General features: G+C 38.5%; 1 protein-coding gene and 1 long non-coding RNA gene across 2 annotated transcripts; one reads left to right on the forward strand and one right to left on the reverse strand.

The window, feature by feature from the left end:
• Nucleotides 1-1,446: 1,446 nt before the first annotated feature.
• On the forward strand, nt 1,447-19,212 carry LOC6501187 (ell-associated factor Eaf). Its single transcript, XM_001954684.4, has 3 exons — nt 1,447-1,836; nt 15,913-16,059; nt 16,916-19,212. The coding sequence occupies exons 1-3, from the start codon at nt 1,637-1,639 to the stop codon at nt 18,192-18,194; spliced, it is 1,626 nt and encodes a 541-aa protein (XP_001954720.1). The 5' UTR covers nt 1,447-1,636; the 3' UTR covers nt 18,195-19,212.
• LOC123256993 lies at nt 6,598-10,956 on the reverse strand. Its single transcript, XR_006506882.1, has 3 exons — nt 10,124-10,956; nt 9,683-10,063; nt 6,598-9,623 (listed from the first exon to the last, which is right to left on the reverse strand). It is a non-coding gene; the product is annotated as an uncharacterized LOC123256993 (long non-coding RNA).
• Nucleotides 19,213-20,217: the final 1,005 nt, after the last annotated feature.

Raw genomic sequence — 20,217 nt, forward strand, 5'->3', positions numbered from 1 at the left:
TGCAGATAAATCGATATTTGGTTTCCTACCATAACTTCCAGTTAAAACCAGCTAGAATACAAAAGCGTAACCAAAACTACACTTTTTCGATGTTTTACGATCATGAAATGAATAGACATCAGTTCTCCACTTCTTCCAAAAATAATTTCGTTTCGGATCGTGCGGCAGGGGAGGGTTATATTTTTGGAAGATTTTTACGATTTCGGATCGGGTTGGGCCTGAGTTGAAAACTAGTGCAAAGTGGCTATGGTCAGATCACCTGATCTCGGCTTCTATTTATGCTTTAGGGTTTAAACGATCCATCATTAAAATACAGTATAAATTACATTTTGTTCGGTTAGGATCATTTGAAATACTTTTAATCCATCGTAAACTAGAGTTAAGTTCTTAAGCCCCCACCTATTATACTAGTGTCCTAGAAGTAAATATAAAATTATAATATTTATTGTTCAATTTAGTAAGTCCTTAAATATTTATCTTGTCAAGCCTGGGAACCTATCGATCACATCCTACTCCTTTTCATTTCTAGTCCATTCATCCCTTGGTGTAACCCTTAAGTCCTTAATGATCTTATCGATGTCTCATTAGCTGTCGTAACTCCCTCACCTCTTTACCTTTCATTCAGGTCCCGATCCTTTCCCACCTCCTGTGTACCTTCCATATCCAACGGCAGCTGCAACAAGTGGCAGGTCTCTAACGATCCCGTGAGCACCCTTAACCCGGGGATTCGGGGGAGGTGTCATAAATCCACATGTGGTTGTAAAGTGTTACTAATTTCAGTTTCTGTTTCCATTTCGATTTATGTCTCTCTGCTTTTCTCATCTCTGGGGTATGTGAGCCGAGCTCTTTTTAATACCCTGGAATATTTTGGAGGTCGACATATAGGGTCACGAAACAAAAACTAAAGTGTTTCTAATATGTACATATATGCCTTTAAAACCCACAATAAAAATAAATATATTATTATTATTATTATTGTTATTGTAATTATATTATTCATAAAATGGTTCTGCATTTTTCAAATATTCTAATATTTTGTATTATATTTGTTCTAATATTAAAATCTGTATACTAATCAGTTATCATATATATTATGATGTATAGGGTATAGTTGAGCCTTTATATTTTCGGCTGAAAAATCCGTGCTCATTTGTCGACGGCAGTCAGCACCCCCATCGGATCTTCGATTCTGCTCTGGGGCCACCTATTTTTTAATTTCACATGAACATGTTAATGTTTACACGCGTACCGCGATTTTTATGTTCGCTCCCTCAATCGCCCAGCGCCAGCTCCTCCGTTCCCCCACAATATCCCCCTGGCCGTGATCCGGCTAACGATCCAGCCAACCACCGTCTTGAGCTTATCGCCACGAGCGTCCGGCGATCCGACTACTTCCGAGCTCGTCTTTGGGGCAGCCAACAGCTGCTCGGGCCGAGCGATCCCCAAGATCAGTCGCAGTTTGCTCGTCAACCTCGTCGTGTCTCGGCTTTAACGGTACAATTCGTAAGCCCCATAGATCCCGAGATCTACGTGACTGATACTGGAAGATCGGATCCAGATTTGAGATACTTCTATGTGGCCATTGGTTGCCGGTGGTTAAAGAAACACGTTTAGAGATTTTTCAAAAGTGCCAAAAATGAGTGGAAATTCGAGTGCCGGTGGTGCCAAGGATCGGGCCAAGCCGGTGGAGACTCTGGTTTTGGCCAATTACGCCCTAAAAGCCGAACAGAAACGAGCCCAAGGACAAGGTGGCCGGAAAGAAGATGAACGAATCACCAGTGCTGTTATGAAGGTCCTTGAAGGATATGACTGGAATCTGGTCCAGGCTTCCGCCAAGTAAGTTTAGAAATATTACAGGAAATATTAGAGGGTAAGATCTAAGCCTTTTCTAGTTTTGAAATAGGGAGTTAACTTTAAGGAGTTCTATGAAATAGAAAATCTAAATCGAAATACTTGCTTAATAAAAATATGAATGTATTTAATCGAACAGTTCCTATAAAAAGTTATACTCTTTTCCTTAAGGACATCAACATTTAATAGCTCCTTTATAAAATCTAGTATATATAAAAGAGTCGTTGGGGTATTTATAATTCTTATTTATATTGTGTATTGTTTAATGAATACTTATGGACCAAAAAAGGACCCTAACGAATCCTGAGCAAGGCCTATAGGCCACAATTCTAAAATCCTGAGTGACTAAGCCTGTCCCATGGATTGAAGCTCAACCTTCGCCTTGCCCAGTTCGATGAGTTCGCTGATTAACACAATTTCCAGCGCTTATTTGTAGGAATACTTGTGTACATACATATATGTATATGGGGGTTTTCTTTTATTTAACTGGGTAAACAAAGTTGGCGAACCGCAAAGGGAAAAGGGGGCCAACGAAATATTGGTGGGAGAAAAGCGAACGAAACGATTGGGAATCTGTCGGCATATGTAAATATAAATGAATTTACACATTCACACATATTAGACAAACAAACATCGGTGGGCATACCCATACATACATGTGTATTGGCTGCTGCTGTTACCAACAAATTGGCCAAAGGTAGAAATAATAGAAAAAGGCAATAACAAGACGCCAGATACAAAATACAGGCCTCAATAAATGTGTGCCAGCGAGGAACAAAATGTTCGAGATGAAGACGCCGACGACAAATCAATTCAGGCATAAAAAGCGAATAAATATGTTTTTAGCGTTAAGATGCTAACTGCTAACAAGGTGGGGGTGGGGGATACGGAGGGCTTAGCCGGCGGAAGGGGTTAACCACAAGCTCCACAAGATCTCAATCCAAGCGAACCGGCCTGACACTTGACTATGTCGTCCATGGTTGCCCCGTATTTTGGACCGCTGGGAGTCGTGAGAAAGACACGAGTGCCGGTAGTCGGCTGATCCCTCTGATCCCGCGGGATCGTTCACATCCCAGCTAGAGGATCCTTGGGAGCTCGACGGTCCAGAGCTCTTGGCAGCTGTTTGTCCGGCAATTAGCAAATACAGGGACTTCCACCTCCGGTCTTCCAGACTGGGTCCCGGTCTTATCTGCGTTTGTCAGTCGCCTCCGCGCCACGCTTTGTTTTGCCACAGTTACTGTCGCTTATTGGTGGCTTGAGATACACTGGGAAAAATCTAGCAAATAAAATTTTATGTTTTGAATAATTTAAGAATCCTATTTACAATCCTAAATCCTAATATTATATATTGATTAATATTTTATTATTGGTATACCATTTTAAGAAGTTAATCTTAATCCATTTCCCTTAGTGTAGTAAAGTGGGGACTATTCTTAGCTGTTCAGGGACAAACATCCTTGGGCTAGCTTGGTCCGCCATCTACTGACAGATCCCTATCACCTACTCCTCTGCCCGGCCGGCCCCCCTTGGCAACCATTGCTGTTGCTCATTGCAAAATGCGCAGAAAGCGCTGTCAAGAGCACGTGTGTGTTTGCACAAGGATATGAGCGCCATTTCCTTTCCTTTATCTGTCCACAGTCGTCCCCTTCCACTTTCCCCACTCCCCAATTCACTATTTTCCACCTCCATCCCATCCTCGAAAAACGACACCCCCTCGCACTAGAAATTGTTTACCTTGCGCTTTATGAGCCTTGTTTATTTCCACTTAAAATCGCTTAAATGCACATCGCTGGCCCCCTTTTCCGCTCACATTCACGTCTGCCATGTCCCCCTGTCACCTTCCAAATTAAATCCTGTAAATGGGGAAAAAATACAGTTACCGTGAGTGGGAGATACATTTAATTGCTTTACTCTTCTCATTGATTGACAGCAGCAATTGATGCGAAATTGTTTTCCTATACCGTTTTTTATTGCCAACGGAATCCATGGGGACATCTGCCATTTTCTGTTTTTATTTTTACCTGCTACCTTAAAGCTGAAATAATTTAATTTTCTCTTTTTTATGAAAATATATTGTGATTTTATGGTGTTAGAAATTAATAAACATTTGTGGGAAACGAGTTTCAGGAAGAACTCTTGTTCGAAATGCCTGGGAAATCGAAATCGGTTAATTTCTTAAAGAATTTGTCTCTATAAGTTTTTAATAATATTTTATCTGATTTTGTTCTGAAGCTTATATGAAATCTAAGCTAAATTCGACAACTTTATTGCTATTTGATTTTGTTAAATAATTTTCGCATGAATCACTGATGGAAAAGGAAATATACTTGGAAATAAATAAAAAATACGAAGCCACTTGAGGCGATATTACGACTGGCGTCGTACCATACAAATAAAAGAAATCATATACGTATATATATTTGAGGTTTGGTTATTAAATAATACACATGCATGTTGAAGGAACCCCTTCCAGCTAATAGCTCTGGAACTTATGCGCCCTACTCTATTTGCTCGCCTCGATTAGATATGAGGTTTATTAAGGAGGAGGAGCTGGAACTTCGGGTAGGACTTTGGCGACGCGTCGCTAACATTATAAATATATCTTGGCTTATCTTGGCGGGTCCGTTTCGAGGTGTTATCACACACCCCACAAGGGGCTACCACCAGGTGGGGTGCTCGGTTCCCAGCCCGGTCCGGTCCGGTCCCCATATCATCCGATGCGATCCCAGTAGACAGAATAGTTCGTCAACGAGTCAATTTACATGGCCCCAACAAGTCATCTCGGCCAGCCTAACCAAACACAACGTGTCCCATAGTGTGTGGGTGGAGGAAGCTTCCTCCACCATGTGCGGCGGGGTCCACCGCAGAAACATATCAACTGGGGGACAGTGGGGCAAGTTCTACTAGTCTTAGAAGGGGTTTCATGTAACTGGTTTTATGTTGGACTTTGGACTTGGACTATCTAGTTTCTAGTTTTTTGGATCAGTCTAAAATATAGTTTATTGAGAAAACTGTTTTAAAATTGGTCCATAGCATCTACAGTGCTGGTGTTTTTCTGGTGCTGACAAGGCCGGCAAACATGTTCCTAGCTGTTGCTCCACCTCATGTTGGTATCCACTGCCGTCCTCCTTCCCTCCTTTGTTATGCCACTTTTCGTACCATTTTTCGAAATCCGCCCGCAAGAGCAGCAACCTCAGCTCCTGGTGGCCGGCAAAAGTTTGTGCAGCGGCAACAACAACAAGTACAGAGATACACGTGCGGCTTACAAGGCAAATATTGATTTTGTTGTTGCCGCCAATGCTGCTGATGCCGCTTCTGCTCCTCCTTTTTGTTTTTGTTGCCTATGTGAGGGTGTCGTTGCGGTGGCCATAACCACAAGTGTTGGCCAAAAAGTTTTCAGCCTAGACTCTTGCTTTGCATACTTTACGTTTTGGGGAGCTTTGTAACGCTGCCTGCAGCCTGGAATTCACAAAAACATCCTCTGTTTCCCCCCGAGGTGGTATAGACATTTTGTAGTCCCCATCGATGGCATCAAATTTTATGACCAGGTAAGCGCGACAATGGCCCAAACATTGCCAGCCACTAAATGCGTCTGAGCCAAGGCGATGGTACATTGTGAGCCTGAGACAAAGCCTAAGCCATCGAGGCTCAAAAGGATTCGGTGATTAAATCCGCCAGTTGGGAAGGGAGCTTTGCCATTTTTTTGTTTTTCCTGACGGGTACTTTGTAAAAGAATTCCAAATTTAGCCGGAAATCAGCTTGACAAAGAAATGACAACTGTCAAGTATAGAGAAAGATATTTACGGAAATTATTTATGCCCTTTAAAAATATATTAAAAGAGTTATCCCATAATATGTAACCATTGTAGTGGCAGAGTTCACGTTGCGTATGAGTGATATTTGTTTAACTGGAAAATAAAAGGGTATTCCAAACTTTAGTTAACTTTGTATATTTTTTGTGTTTTTTTTTCCAAATATTAAACAACGCTTCTAGCATAAAATTGAAGGCATATTTGAGGCGGCCATAAGCTTTTACCAAAAGTACATTTCCACGTAAATCCGAACGACGTGCCGTTTAAAAAGGGGTTCAATAGCTCGGTTCAGTTTAGTTCAGCGGTTGTGCCTCCTCCCACGGATTTGATTGACATAGAGAATCCTGTGGCATGGAAGAAGACACCCACGCGATTATTCCTCGGTTTCCGCCGTCCCACGGATATCCTCCGTTCAGAAATGTTCAACGGATACGGACGGAAAATCGCCTGCGGGTAAATAGGTGTGGCGGAGTGGGAGAGTTTTTCATTTTTGTGAGTTACCAAAAATTCGCGCAGCTTTGTATATCGATTACACTAACAAGCAGGCTAATATTTTTCAAACTTAAAATTAAACGTAAACTAATAAATACATTTTATTATTTTTTTTTTCATGAATCATGTCACGAGTTGTATACAAATGTGTTTGCTTCTCAGTGTTTAAATATTTAAACTCGTTTTGAAGCTTAGGGCTATAAATGAGTCATTAAATGTGGAATAATTTTAGCTTCAAATCTGATATTTATTATTTAGCTAGAAGTATATAACTAATGTCTTTTCACACTTTGATTAAAAGTAAGAAAAGGCGTTCAAGATTTAAACGATAACTTATATAAAAGATGTAAGAGAGTATAAAAATTTTGAAATAAGTTCTGGTAGTCAATATTTTTTTAAACTTACATAGTCCTACAAAAATATATATATATCTGCTGATTAGTGTAATTTTTGGCCAGCAACTGATTCAGGGCCACCGAATGACAATCATCAAATGTCAGGGACACATATCCAGCTGACATCGCATAGCATTGATTGTTCGTTGTTGCCGGGATGGAGGATGGAGGTGCCGTATAACCGCCAGGCCAGGATGTAGCCCAGAATGATGCAGGGCTCTACAGTGCTCAGCTCTTCTACGCCACTTAAACTGTCGCTCTTCATTGCGTGCCCCATTGGCACGCCCCTTTCGCCTATGCCGCCCAAACGGTTGACGCCTATCGAGTTCCCCCTCCTCCCAGCCTGGTCAATGGACAAAGGCACTGGGAATACGTGTCCTTTTTGGGGTCGGATGTACTGCACCCGATCGCCCACTCCTCCCCTGACACTTGGCTCGAGTGCGGCACGGTCGCTGTAAAAATAAATTGACTTGGAAATTGAAAAAAACAAGAAAATGAAAATGTTAGTGGGAAGTGGAAGTGGGAAATGGATGTGGAAGTCGATGTGGAGGGGCATCACCAAATGAAATGATAACAGAGAATGGTCTCCGGATGAAGTGGCAGAAAGGCGGGCAGTTGCCGACGAGTTGGCCAAGAGGCGGCTTAAATCGAAAGGGAAAGCTTAAAAAGCGAATCGGGCCAACAATGAGCGTCCATGATTCTGAAGAGGTCGCCATGTGCGGATGCTTCATGGGCTTCTCTGATAAGTTACCAATAGGTTTGTTCATTCCCATTGATCCCTGACCAAAGCTAAGTAGTCAGGCCGAGATGTTTATCTTGTTACCAAAACCAACCAAACTTAAATAAGAGTAACACTGAGGAAAAATAAAGTTAAGGATTCAAACAGGAAATTTTTGTGTTTAAAGACTATAATTGACCCTTCTTAGTATCATATAGAGGCCTTAAATTACCCCAGAATTAGGATTACCCCAGATTTGTAAATAACTCAAACTAATTTCAGAGTGCACTTGCTAAACAGAAATAAAAGCTGAGCAAACTCAGATGCACCTCTCACGGTAGCAGAACGCCCCTTGATGGTTGAGATACATTTTCCAAAATTCTACCACCACCTTATCGCCTTATCAGCAAGGTTGCCCCTCCCTCGACTTGGATATTTGACCACCTTTTCGTCCGAAACTTGAAAGAAGAAAGGCCAGAAGCCGCAGAACAAATATATAATATGAATACATATCCAACTGCATCCGTTGGATGCTCTCCTCAATGTATCTGAAATGACAAGGTAACAGCCGAGAAAACGAAAACAAAATGTGTTTGAGAAAAGTATCATAAAAGCGGCGACGGCGGCAGTTGCTAGTTGGTAGTTGGTAGTGCGTGGGAAAATGTGGGCACTGCCTAAGCAAATAAGACATAAAAAGGAAAACACAACGAACTGCGGCGGCTGCAATTTGTTTACCCGAGCATAGTATCTGTTAGATACATTTCATATTTGTGAACTTGTGAAAATCGCTGAGACGTCTCGGCTGCTAATTAGGCGCATTTGTCCCCAACTTGACATGCTCTTACGAATTGGAAATGAAAATGGGCGTTAAAAATGGAAATTTTTCGTTTACAACTTTGTGTGTTAAAGCTGTAAATATTTGGGGATCCAAACGTTGTGGTCGACATCCTACTCCATTGCTCCATCGCAAGCTTCTCTTCAATCCAATTTAATAACAAAAGCGCCAAATGGTCCATTGCTGATAAAAGATGCGCAACAAAAGCCAAAGTATCTTTGTATCTTTGGCATATGCGCAAAAAAAAAAAAAATAAAAAAATAACAAAAATGGAAAGCTACAAATTCAAAAATTCCTGGCAGACTTGCCGCTCGTTTCTCATATTTGCTCATGAGCTAACGGCCACTTGAAGATATCACTTAATGAGATTTGCGCATCTCCGAGTGCAACCAGAGCGGCAACAACAGCAACAACGACAACAACAACAAATAATGAAGACGTGCTTGAATTGCCAAGTGCCCCAAGTATACACTCTGGGGGCAAAATGCAAGATCCGAGGGTAAGGGTGCACCACCTCCTGCGTCAGAGATGTGAATGCAGCAAAACGAACATCACTTGATTCTGATTAGCGTGCTGTCAAGCGTGAGAGTTGCATGTAAATCGCAGGAGGAGGCTGCTGCAGCAGGGGGCTGGCATAACAGGGGCGGTGGCAAGACGCCGACGATACCAAGGGGCAGATAACGGCTGAGCCACCAAGCCAAAGCCGCCATTTGGCCTCCGGTTGCGTTTTTAATCGCTTAATAAGCTCGGCCATACTCGTAATTAAGCACAGTCGAAAACAGGCTGACAAAAGTATTTAAACGAGTTTTAAAATACACCAAACTCAAATACTACCATTTGTCGAAGATTGTTTATTTAATTTCTTAAATTTGAGAAATATATAATATTATGAATCTTGTATCGTAGGCAAACCATATTGTTTGAATCATAAATTCTCGGCAAAAATCGGCACATGGAAGTTATTTGGTTAATGGTTATTTATCAAGCTAATGGGAATTTGATTTCAAAATCGATCTGAAAATGACAAATGCTTTTAAATGACAAATGCCTTTACTAATGCCAAATTTAACTAGAAAAAGCACTTATCATTATATCATTATTTTCGAACGTAAACTTACATTTATTTTTATAACTGGAGTTGGGTAAAACTTGACTTTAATAAAACTACGTTCGACTTACAAACTTTAATTGGAGGTCTTAAATTCATTTCAATTACATTGAAGTACATTTCAAGTTAGACAACTCAAAATTTTAATTTATATGTAATATTATTTTAATAAAAATAAACTATATACGATTCATATTTTATACATATACGATTTATAAAACCTCTTGAAGACGCAATAAAAATCAAAATGTATTTAAATGTATGAAATAGTGCCAAAAAATTGCATTATTGCACGCCTTTTATCATATGCAAACCATTGTGTTTCCAACATATAATCGCCCCCGGGAAATGGAAGGACTTTAGTAAATTGGTTATTCACTGCACTAATAGGAAGAACCATTTCAAGATCGTGCTGAAAGTGGCGGAGTATTGAAAACAATTTAAGTCCACATCTTCTTAAAAGGTACTCACGTCATAAGGACACGTGTGATTCATGTTAGAAGTAGTCTCTATAAATTGATAAAAGTATTTAATGGTAAGATCCTTTGAGGAGCTATAAACGCTCCTCAGAAAACGGCAGGCATCAAATGTAATATTGTACATGAAAGGTCGATATCCATTGAAGCGTTTAAGTAGAGCCAAATTTAACTACAATAAATTATAATTAAATACTCGTGTAAGAATTGTGGCACTTACCTTTATTTTTGTAATTGGCGTTTGGTACAACTTCACTTTTACATGAGCATATTTGTAGGTTCGATTTATAGACTTTAATTGACATAATTCGAATTCTGCAAACTTCTTATCGTCACTTGTACACTTCAAGTTTGTAAATTCGAAATTTGATGAGATCTGAAATATTAGTTCATTATAGATATGATACTAGACATATATAGATATACCTTTCCTAACCTCCTGGATCATATATAGGAAAATAACTGTTTTAAATAGACACGCCAGATTCCACATCTTTCTTGCACTAAGTAAAGTATTTAAATATTCTGTTTAGGAATGCCACTACACGCTGTGGATGTAATTTTCCGCTGGAACATTAATTAAGTTAATTGGCATTTTATTGAAGAATCGGAATTTTATTCCGAATCATTAGTGTTACCCTACTGATGGTAATACCATCGGCTAGTATGTTAAATGAAAAATTAAAAAATCAAAAATTTATCAATAGAAAACTTCTATGATATAAGATATTTTTCTTGCCCCAATTTGATTGTTGTTCTATTATTAAATATTAAAGATTCATAAAACCCATTGAAGACGCAAAAAAAAACATTTTTATGCGCGCCGTATGTCATATGCAAACCATTGTGTTTCCACCATATAATCGCCCCCGGGAAATGGAATGACTTTAGTAAATTGGTTATCCACTGTACTAATAGGAAGGACCATTTCAAGATCGTGCTGAAAGTGACAGAGTATTGAAAACAATTTAAGTCCACATCATCTTAAAAGGTACTCATGTCATAAGGACACGTGTGATTCATGTTTATAGTAGTTTCCAGAAATTGATAAAAGTATTTAATGATAAGATCTGTTGAACCGATATAAACGCTTCTCAGATAACGGCAGGCATCAACTGTAAAATTGTACTTGAGAGGTCGATATCCATTGAAGCGTTTAAGTAGTGCTAATTTAACTGCAATAAATTAAAATTAAATACTCGTGTAAGAATTGTGGCACCTAAACTTATCTTTACTTTCTTAATTTTCGGTTCGTTCGTTTGTAGGTTCGATTTATAGACTTTAATTGACATAATTCGAATTCTGCAAACTTCTCATCGTCACTTTTACACTTGAAGTTGGTAAACTCGAAATGTGATGAGATCTGAAATATTAGTTCAATATAGATATGATACTATATATAGATATACCCTTCCTTACCTCCTGGATCATATATAGGAAAATAACTGTTTTAAATAGACACGCCAGCTTCCACATCTTTCTTGCACTAAGTAAAGTATTTAAATATTCTGTTTAGGTTAGCAACTTAACTTTTTTAATGCATTAATGTATATTTAGAAGCATTTTTCCGCTAGAGCACTTAATACGTTAATTGATCTATTATCCAGGAATTAATGATAAAAGGTTTTTCGTACTCCACTTTGGTTGTTGTTTTAAAATAAGCAATGATTTATGTATGATATATATATTATACGTATCTGTGTTTTAGAAAATTCTGTATTAGAATAAAAATAACTTATATACGATTCATATTTCATACATATAAGATTTACAAAACCTCTTGAAGACGCAATAAAAATCAAAATGTATTTAAATGTATGAAACAGTGCCAAAAACTTTCATTATGGCACGCCTTACATCATATGCAAACCATTGTGTTTCCAACATATAATCACCCCCGGGAAATGGAAGGACTTTAGTTAATTGGTTGTCCACTATACTAATAGGAAGAACTATTTCAAGATCGTGCTGAAAGTGACAGAGTATTGAAAACAATTAAAGTCCACATCATCTTAAAAGGTACTTACGTCAAAAGGACACGTGTGATTCATGTTTGAAGTAGTCTCTACAAATTGATAAAAGTATTTTATGGTAAGATCCGGTGTGGAGCTATAAACGCTCCTCAGAAAACGGCAGGCATCAAATGTAATATTGTACATGAAAGGTCGATATCCATTGAAGCGTTTAAGTAGTGCCACATTTACCTAGAATAAAAATAAATACTCGTGTAAGAATTGTGGCACTGAAACTTACCTTTATTTTTGTAATTGGCGTTTGGTACAACTTCACTTTTACATGAGCATATTTGTAGGTTCTGTTTACGGACTTTAATTGACAATATTCGAATTCTGAAAACTTCTCATCGTCACTTGTACACTTCAAGTTGGTAAACTCGAAATGTGATGAGATCTGAAAGATTAGTTGATTGTAGATATGATACTATCTATATGTATATATCCTTCATAACCTCCTGGATCAGATATAGGAAAATAACTGTTTTCAATAGATACGCCAGGTTCCACATCTTTCTTGCACTAAGTAAAATATTTAAATATTCTGGTTTTTAAAACCACACAACTCGGTGGATGCAATTTTCCGCTTGAACATTAATGAAGTTCATTGGCGTATTATCGAAGAATCAGAAAATTGGGGTAACAATAATGGCAATACTATCTGCCAATCAATAGTCAAAAAAAAAACTTTATTTAGAGAAAACTTCTATGATACAATGGTATTTTCGTTACCCCGATTTGATTGATGTATAATATTTAAAAATAATAAAAGTTTATATTAAAAAAAATTTAAAAAACCCATTAAAGATGCATGGAAAATATTTTGTTTGTTTTAAATCGATTTAATAATAATATTCAAATATTTTAAAATTTATGAAAGCGTGCCATATAATTTTAACGCGGCGCGCCTTATGTCATTTGCAAACCAATGTGTTCCCACCATATAATCGCCTTCGGGAAATGGAAGGACTTTACTAAATTGGTTATCCATTACATTAATAGGAAGAACCACTATAATATCGTGCTGAAAGTGACAGAGTATTGAATACAATTAAATTCCACATTTTCTTAAAAGGTACTTACGTCATAAGGACACGTGTGATTCATGTTTGAAGTAGTCGCTATAAATTGATAAAAGTATTTAATGATAAGATCTGTTGAACCAGTATAAATGTTCTTCAGAAAACGGCAGGCATCAAAAGTAATATTGTACATGAAAGGTCGATATCCATTGAAGCGTTTAAATAGTGCCAAATTTACCTAAACCAAAATTAAACATAATATAATAATTGTGGCACATAAACTTACCTTTACTTTCGTAATTGGCGTTTGGTGCAACTTCACTTTTAGATAAGCATATTTGTAGGTTCGATTTATAGACTTTAATTGACAAATTTCGATTTCTGCAAACTTCTCATCGTCACTTTTACACTTGAAGTTAGTAAACTCGAAATGTGATGAGATCTGAAATATTACTTGATTATAGATATGATTCTATATAGAGGTATACCATTCCTAACCTCCTGGATCATATAAAGGAAAATAAATGTTTTAAACAGACACGCTAGCTTCCACATCTTTCTTGCACTGAATAAAATATTTCAATATTCTGTTTAGGAATGCCACTAAACGCTGTGGTTTCAATTTTCCGCTAGAACATTAATTAAGTTAATTGCCGTATTATCGAAGAATCAGAAAATTGGGGTAACACTAATGGCAATACCATCTGCCAGTGTGTGAAATCAATAGTTAAAAAAAAACTTTATAAAGAGAAAACTTCTATGATATAAGATATTTTTCTTACCCCAATTTGATTTTTCTATTATTAAATATTAAAGATTCATAAAACCCATTGAAGACCAAAAAAAACATTTTTGTTCAATTGATTCAATACTAATATTAACATATTTTAAAACTTATGAAAGCGTGCCATAGAATTTCACCGTGGCGCGCCTTATGTCATATGCAAACCATTGTGTTTCCACCATATAATCGCCACCGGGAAATGGAAGGATAGTAAATTGATGATATGCCCAACTAATAGGAAGTAAGACTTCAAGATCGTGCTGAATATAAATATATATTTAAAGTAAAAATGTGTCAATTTATCAACAGGATACCTACGTCAAAGGGACATGGATGAATCATGTTTGATGTATTCTTAAAGAATTGAAGGAACCAGTTAAAGATGAGATCGGATTTGATTGGATTCTGATTCTTCAGAAAACGGCAGACATCACATGTGACATTATACATGAAGGGTCGATAGCCATTAAAACGTTTAAACAATGCCACGTTTATCTAGAAAAAGTGTACTTAATTATTTATATATATATTATAGCAACTTAAACGTACCTTTATTTTAGTGTTAGAGTTTGGTATAGCTTCACTTTTACATGAGCGTATTTGTAGGTACGATTTACAGACTTTAAAAAGCAATATTCAAAGTCAGAAAACTCTTTGTCCTCACTTATACACTTTACGTTAGAAAATTCAAAATGTGATTTGATCTATTTCATATATTTTATAAGTTATAAATATTATATAAATAATTTAGTACCTCACCTCCTCTATAAAATATAGGAAAATTGCTACTTTTAATATAAACGTTATTTTAGAACACATCATGACTTCACAAGAGAGTTCAAAAAATAATTGTTCTTTTTAAGCTGAATTCGTAGGCCACTAAATTAGATTTTTGGGACAATTTTTCGCTTGAACAGTTAAAATTTAATTGATCAATTAGTTCAAAATATAATTTTGGTTGCTATTAGTTAGATCCAAAGATAAGTATGATTATGTTTAATTTAAAGAGCCGCTTAAATCAAATAGTGATGGAGTTCAGATTTCATTTGAAAGCATTTGGTGCCTAGTAAACTCGTTGCTTTTATTTTAATTTGTGCAAATATCTGCTGAGCTTGCTTTCAATTTGAGTGCTCAGAGTTGAGTAACTCGGGCCACCTGAGAACACCTGTTTATTGATTGGGTCTGATTGACGACAGTTTCTACCATTTGTCCTGTGCTGAGTTGGACTTTTTGTGGCAGGCATAGAATACAGTCAGGCATATCAAATAAACTCACCCACTGAAGCATTAGCACTCATACTAAAAAGGCTACAAGGACTACAAGGACACACACGACTCAATTGAAAGATTTACCTAACAAATCTCTGCTCTGATCATGTTTGCTTAGGATAAATAATTCAATATAGAACATGGCTCCGAAAAAGGTGGGCAACCCAGAGGGTGCCATATAGGATACCATCCCAGCCACGCCTCCTGGCACGCCTATCTCTTTGATTGAATTTTTGTCTTCATTGTATTCCTGGGTGCTTCGACATGCCAAATAAAAATGAATATATAGATAAAGACAATGTTGTGGGTGCTCTTCTCATGATGGACTAGTTACACTAAAAAAACCTGCATAAAAAAAGTTTAAAAAAAAATGATATTTTTGCCTATTTTGGCCTAATATTTTGTTGAATTTCTTTCAGTGAGAGTATATTTTAATTTTCTTTTGAGGTATTTGCCTTTTTGCCACATTGCGGGATTGATGTTACCTTTCGCCTCGTCTGTTTTATTGAAACGAGCTCAAATCTTTTCTGTCAATTGAATTATTTGGAAAAAGAGTGGAACGAAATAGTAGTCCCTTCGCTTTATTGAAAAGTCAGGAGTTCTTTGGCAACCACTCAAAGGATTATTATGTTTTTTGCAGTTGTCTATACAGAAACATTTTTGTTTTTTTATAAATTTTGTAGCAAGTACTTGGTACTTGGGAAACACTATTCTGTGAGAATTTCCCGATTGCTTTTATTCGCACTTTACTTTCATGGCTCGAACTGCTCATTCTAGAAAAGTTCATTTTTGACTGCATTCTTGAACTTTTCTGGTCGCCGGCCTTGATTCCATTCCTCATTTCCTTGTCCTCCTATTTACCACTATTTTATTTGCCGTCGGGCAAATAAAAGTTTTAATTGCAATTTTAAGTTTGTCATTATTCCTTGTTGTTTCTTTTTTGTGGAGGAAAAGTGTTTTCCGCGGACGTCTTTTTGCAATTAACTTGGAACTTATTTACCCGGCCAACAAGTCAGACTTGCAATACAGATTTGAACAAAGACATTTTTTCTAGAGCCCATTTTTTGTACTGCTTTTCTGGAATCCTTTTGATAAAATATACACTATATTAATTTATTATATTTATTCATTTCCTGCAGGGCACCCACCGACAGAAAAAAGGAGCACATCAAGCGCCCCATGAACGCCTTCATGGTCTGGGCCCAGGCCGCCAGAAGGGTCATGTCCAAGCAATACCCTCATCTTCAGAACTCGGAGCTAAGCAAATCATTGGGCAAGCTGTGGAAGTAAGTACCCTGCATCCATGTACCTCTCCAGATGTCCAGAGATCCAAGAAAATCAGAAAAAATATATATGTATAGAAGCGCCAAGGAAGCACGTCTCTGGCAGCATAAACGCCGGGGCATGCACCACTTGGGAAGTGTCTTTTATAAGCTCCACTTCTCGGACAGACAAAGAAGCCTCAAGGAGACGGGAGTGGGAGCTAGTCGGGGTTCCTCTCAAAGTTTAGACATGGGCCTTGAGAGGAAAGAGGCTTTGCTTCTAAAAGTCTGGTATAGAAATTAAAAGGAAAAGCCATAGTAAATGAAAATAAACACTACGCAATGAAGTGGAAATCTGAGGCTCCTAAAGCAGTGTAAAGAAGCGAGTCTGACCTATTGAGACCAAGTCTAGCCCGATTCACAGAAATGACTAAAAATATATGGCATTTCCGATTGCATGAATCACAAACTTGCCGCAAATGTCGCGTCCCTGATTAATGTCAAGATGTCAGGCCAAAGACCAAATCGCCAGATCGGCGTTGGTTTCATGTACATATGTATGTACCACATATATGCACCATATATGTATATTGTTTGTAATAAAATATTGCCGGGCTTGAAATTAAAATTTCACAGTTCAGCGCGATGGGCGATAAGAAGTGTAGTCTTCGGCTGATAAGAAAGTGTAGCATCCGATTCGACTAATTGGGATTGCAAGGCGAACCAATTTGTAGATCCATAAATAAATTCCAATTAAACTGGCTGGCAGCGATATATTTTTTCCATTTAAAAAAGATTGCTCTAAAGGCCATACTATAATATAATTTTTAAAACCAATATTAATAAAAACTAATTCCACATCGTTTATTGGATTTTGCAGAAATCTTAAGGACAGCGACAAGAAGCCGTTTATGGAGTTTGCCGAAAAACTTCGAATGACCCATAAGCAGGAGCACCCGGATTACAAATACCAGCCGAGGCGTAAAAAGGCCCGTGTAATGGCACCGCAACAGCAGGCGGGAGGAGAGGCAGCGGGAAGTCCTACTCCGGATTTAGTTTCCGCAACTGCGACCACAAGTTCGCGGCAGAAAAGCTCCAATTCGGCCACAACAAACGGCCTGAGGCGCACTGGCAAGTCGACGGCACCCAGTCTGGGCATCATCTGCCCCACCAGCTCCAGCTCGAGCTCCAACGCCACCACCGGCTCGGATGTCTTCAGTAATGAGGCCTTCATGAAGTCCCTGAACAGTGCCTGTGCGGCCAGCCTGATGGAGCAGGGATTGAGCTTGGGCAGCGAGCCCGGCATGGACTCACCCTGTTCCACAACCAGTTCCCTGTCCTCGCTAACGCCCCCGGCCACGCCGTACAGTGGGGCTTCCTCGAGCGCGAAATCAGCTCCAGCCATCAATAACTCGAGCCTTTTGCTAAGACAACTCAGCGATCCGGTTGCAAATGCTGGCCACGATTATGGAGTCTTGCTGGATGCAGGACGGGAGTACGCGGCCCTGGGTGAGGTCAATTACCAGGGAGGCGGGTCAGGCGGAGGCCAGGCGGGTCAGGAAATGGATTTCCTGGAGAACATTAACGGTTATGGCGGCGGATATGCCGGCGGTCGGGTGAATTACCCGGGCTATTCCTCCTATACTGCAACTGGCGGCAACTTTGGATCGGACTCGCAGCAGCAACCACCACAGCAACAACAGCAGCAGCAGGCGGCGTCACAGGCCAGTGGAGCCTTAAATTACAAGCCAGCCACTGACATCGATCCCAAGGAAATTGACCAGTATCTCATGGATCAAATGCTACCCATGACGCATCACCAGCACCACCCCCATCATCACCAGCAGTCGCTGCATCACTCGCCGCCTTTGAACTCCTCCGCCTCCTTGTCCTCGGCCTGCTCCAGTGCCAGCTCCCAGCCGGTGGTGGAGTACGCTGCCTACTGCGACCACTTGGGGTATCCCTCTGCCAATCAAAACTCAAACTTTGGCCCCCAGCAGCCTTACACGCCCCTACCGCCTGTCTCCTTGAGTGTCCCCTCGCCACAGGAGCAGCAGCAGCAGCAGGACTTGCAATCCCAACAGCAGGACCAGCAACAGCAGCATCAGAATCCATCGCAGCATCATTTGTGGGGCACTTACACTTATGTCAATCCCTAAGCTACTTAATTTGCACATTTGTTGGTCAGCACGGAGAGAAAAAAAGGGGTGTTTATCCTGGATCATGCCATGATATGTCAGATATGATTAAAAAGTAACTTTAATGAAAGAATGGAGGTTAATCGAGCATATTGTATATTGTGGTTTAAAACTTTTACCTTTTTTTACAAAGTATTAAAAATATTTTATATTCACATAAATCACAATTGTTATCCTTCGTTGAAGGTTAATCTATATGTGCTTATGGCTGCTTTTATTAGAAAGGGAAGTTCCATTTAGATCAGTATACCAACTATTTTATTTATCAGGAATATGCACCATTTTAGGACAGTATAGAATTTGTATAAGCCTCGGAACAAGCCTCGGCTTTTTTTATAAGATTAAAAATACAAATATTATTTTTCCCTCCAATATTTTCTCTCTGTGCTTACCACCTCTCCCAACCACCTTCCTTCCCGCCCCCCTTTTTATGGGTCACTCAGATGGCTTTCGTTTATTGGTTTATTGTCTGTGCAATGTCTGTATGAGTGTTTCAGTGTGCGTGTGTCTATGTGTGTGTGGTTGTATGGGTGTGCTAAGCTGGAGGGTCCTTTTGAAGGTTCTGTGCAATTTAAGCTAATCGCTGCGATTTTCGTTTATGGCTGCACTTTTTCTTCCCCCCTCAATGAATATGCGATGGGATTGCGATTCGAATGCGAATCGAAATGAATGGAATATCCAATACAATTCAAATGGATATTGCTTATATTGTAGACGAGATGGTTTGTGTTTCGATATTTTGTAGCCAATTGGAAGCAATATAAACTATTAGTCTTAATAAACATTGCAGATTGTAAGGGAGTATTATTTTTAAATTACAGCAAAGACAGTATACGAAACGGTATGCAAATTCAAATCGTTTGAAAAATGAATAAGGAATTAAGCCCTGCAATTATAAAAGATCTGTATTATTATAAGAAATATTTAAATTGATAGAAATTGTAAAGAAAACAAAATTAGACCTATTGATTTCAATAAAACCTATAAAAAAAAACGAAAATTCAATTTATTTACAAAAAGGTCAAAAAGGTACAAATGAAGTTAGTATCAACTTACAGTTGGCCAGAAAATGGAATTAATATCAATTTCAACGATTCTCTGAAATAAAGCTATAAAAAATTCAGAAATTTCAAAACGGCCTGTGGCTGACAGGAATTGCCCCCAACAGGGCGTGGCACTTGACAGTTTCCCACACTCTGGTTAGCACGTAACGTATACGTCATGTATGTTAGTATGTATGGGCTTGTGAGGCGCCCTCACCTGTAAATGTTGTAAAACCAAAATAAATTCCAACGAAATTAACACCCAGAGTTGTAGAGGCGAGTATTTCACTTTATTTTTGCAAAAGCAAGACCAATTGAGCCAAAATGAAAATCACACTCAACCTCAAATTTCTTGCTTTTTTGAATCTTTCATTTAGCACGGCATTTATTTTATTTATTTAAATTTGAAAGCTTAAGTTCAATTTGCGTCTGTAACAAGTTGTTGTTAATTGAAGCGCAAACAGGGAAGGAAAACAAAAGCGCAGCTAAAAACCCAAAACAACATTTTACAAGGAGCATTAGAAGAAAAGAAAACCCAAACGAGTGAAGAAAAAACCAAAACTGAAAAAAAATGGTCGGGAAAACAAAATGGCGGAAGGCAAACAGAAATGTATTTGTATGGGTATGCATTAATTTAGAAAGTTGCACAGAGTCAGAGTCCAAATTAACACGTTTGCGGAACGTCTTGTTTATTTATTCACATAATTTATGTACAGTATTTATTTTCAGATTTCGCGTTTTTTTTTTCTATTAGGCAGGCTTCTTCCCATTCGGTGCCAGTCCCCAGACGCTTTCTCACTTATTATGCAAATTATTTTCGCCGATTGGGCGTCAGATTTTCGGGAATTATTGCGCCACACAAAGTTCCGAGAAAGTAACGGAAACAGCCTTCAGCCAAATCAGAGAAATTAAAAAGTTTTTGGCCCAAATTAATAATCAGT

This window comes from Drosophila ananassae, chromosome 2L (genome assembly GCF_017639315.1).
Source record: "Drosophila ananassae strain 14024-0371.13 chromosome 2L, ASM1763931v2, whole genome shotgun sequence".
Taxonomy (NCBI): Eukaryota; Metazoa; Arthropoda; class Insecta; order Diptera; family Drosophilidae; genus Drosophila; species Drosophila ananassae.

Bases quoted from the DNA above. Each gene is read 5' to 3' on its own strand.
- LOC6501187 (XM_001954684.4), top strand. From the start codon at position 1,637: ATGAGTGGAAATTCGAGTGCCGGTGGTGCCAAGGATCGGGCCAAGCCG. The intron at 1,837-15,912 runs GTAAGTTTAGAA...CATTTCCTGCAG, and splicing joins CTGGTCCAGGCTTCCGCCAA to GGCACCCACCGACAGAAAAA. The intron at 16,060-16,915 runs GTAAGTACCCTG...TGGATTTTGCAG, and splicing joins TCATTGGGCAAGCTGTGGAA to AAATCTTAAGGACAGCGACA.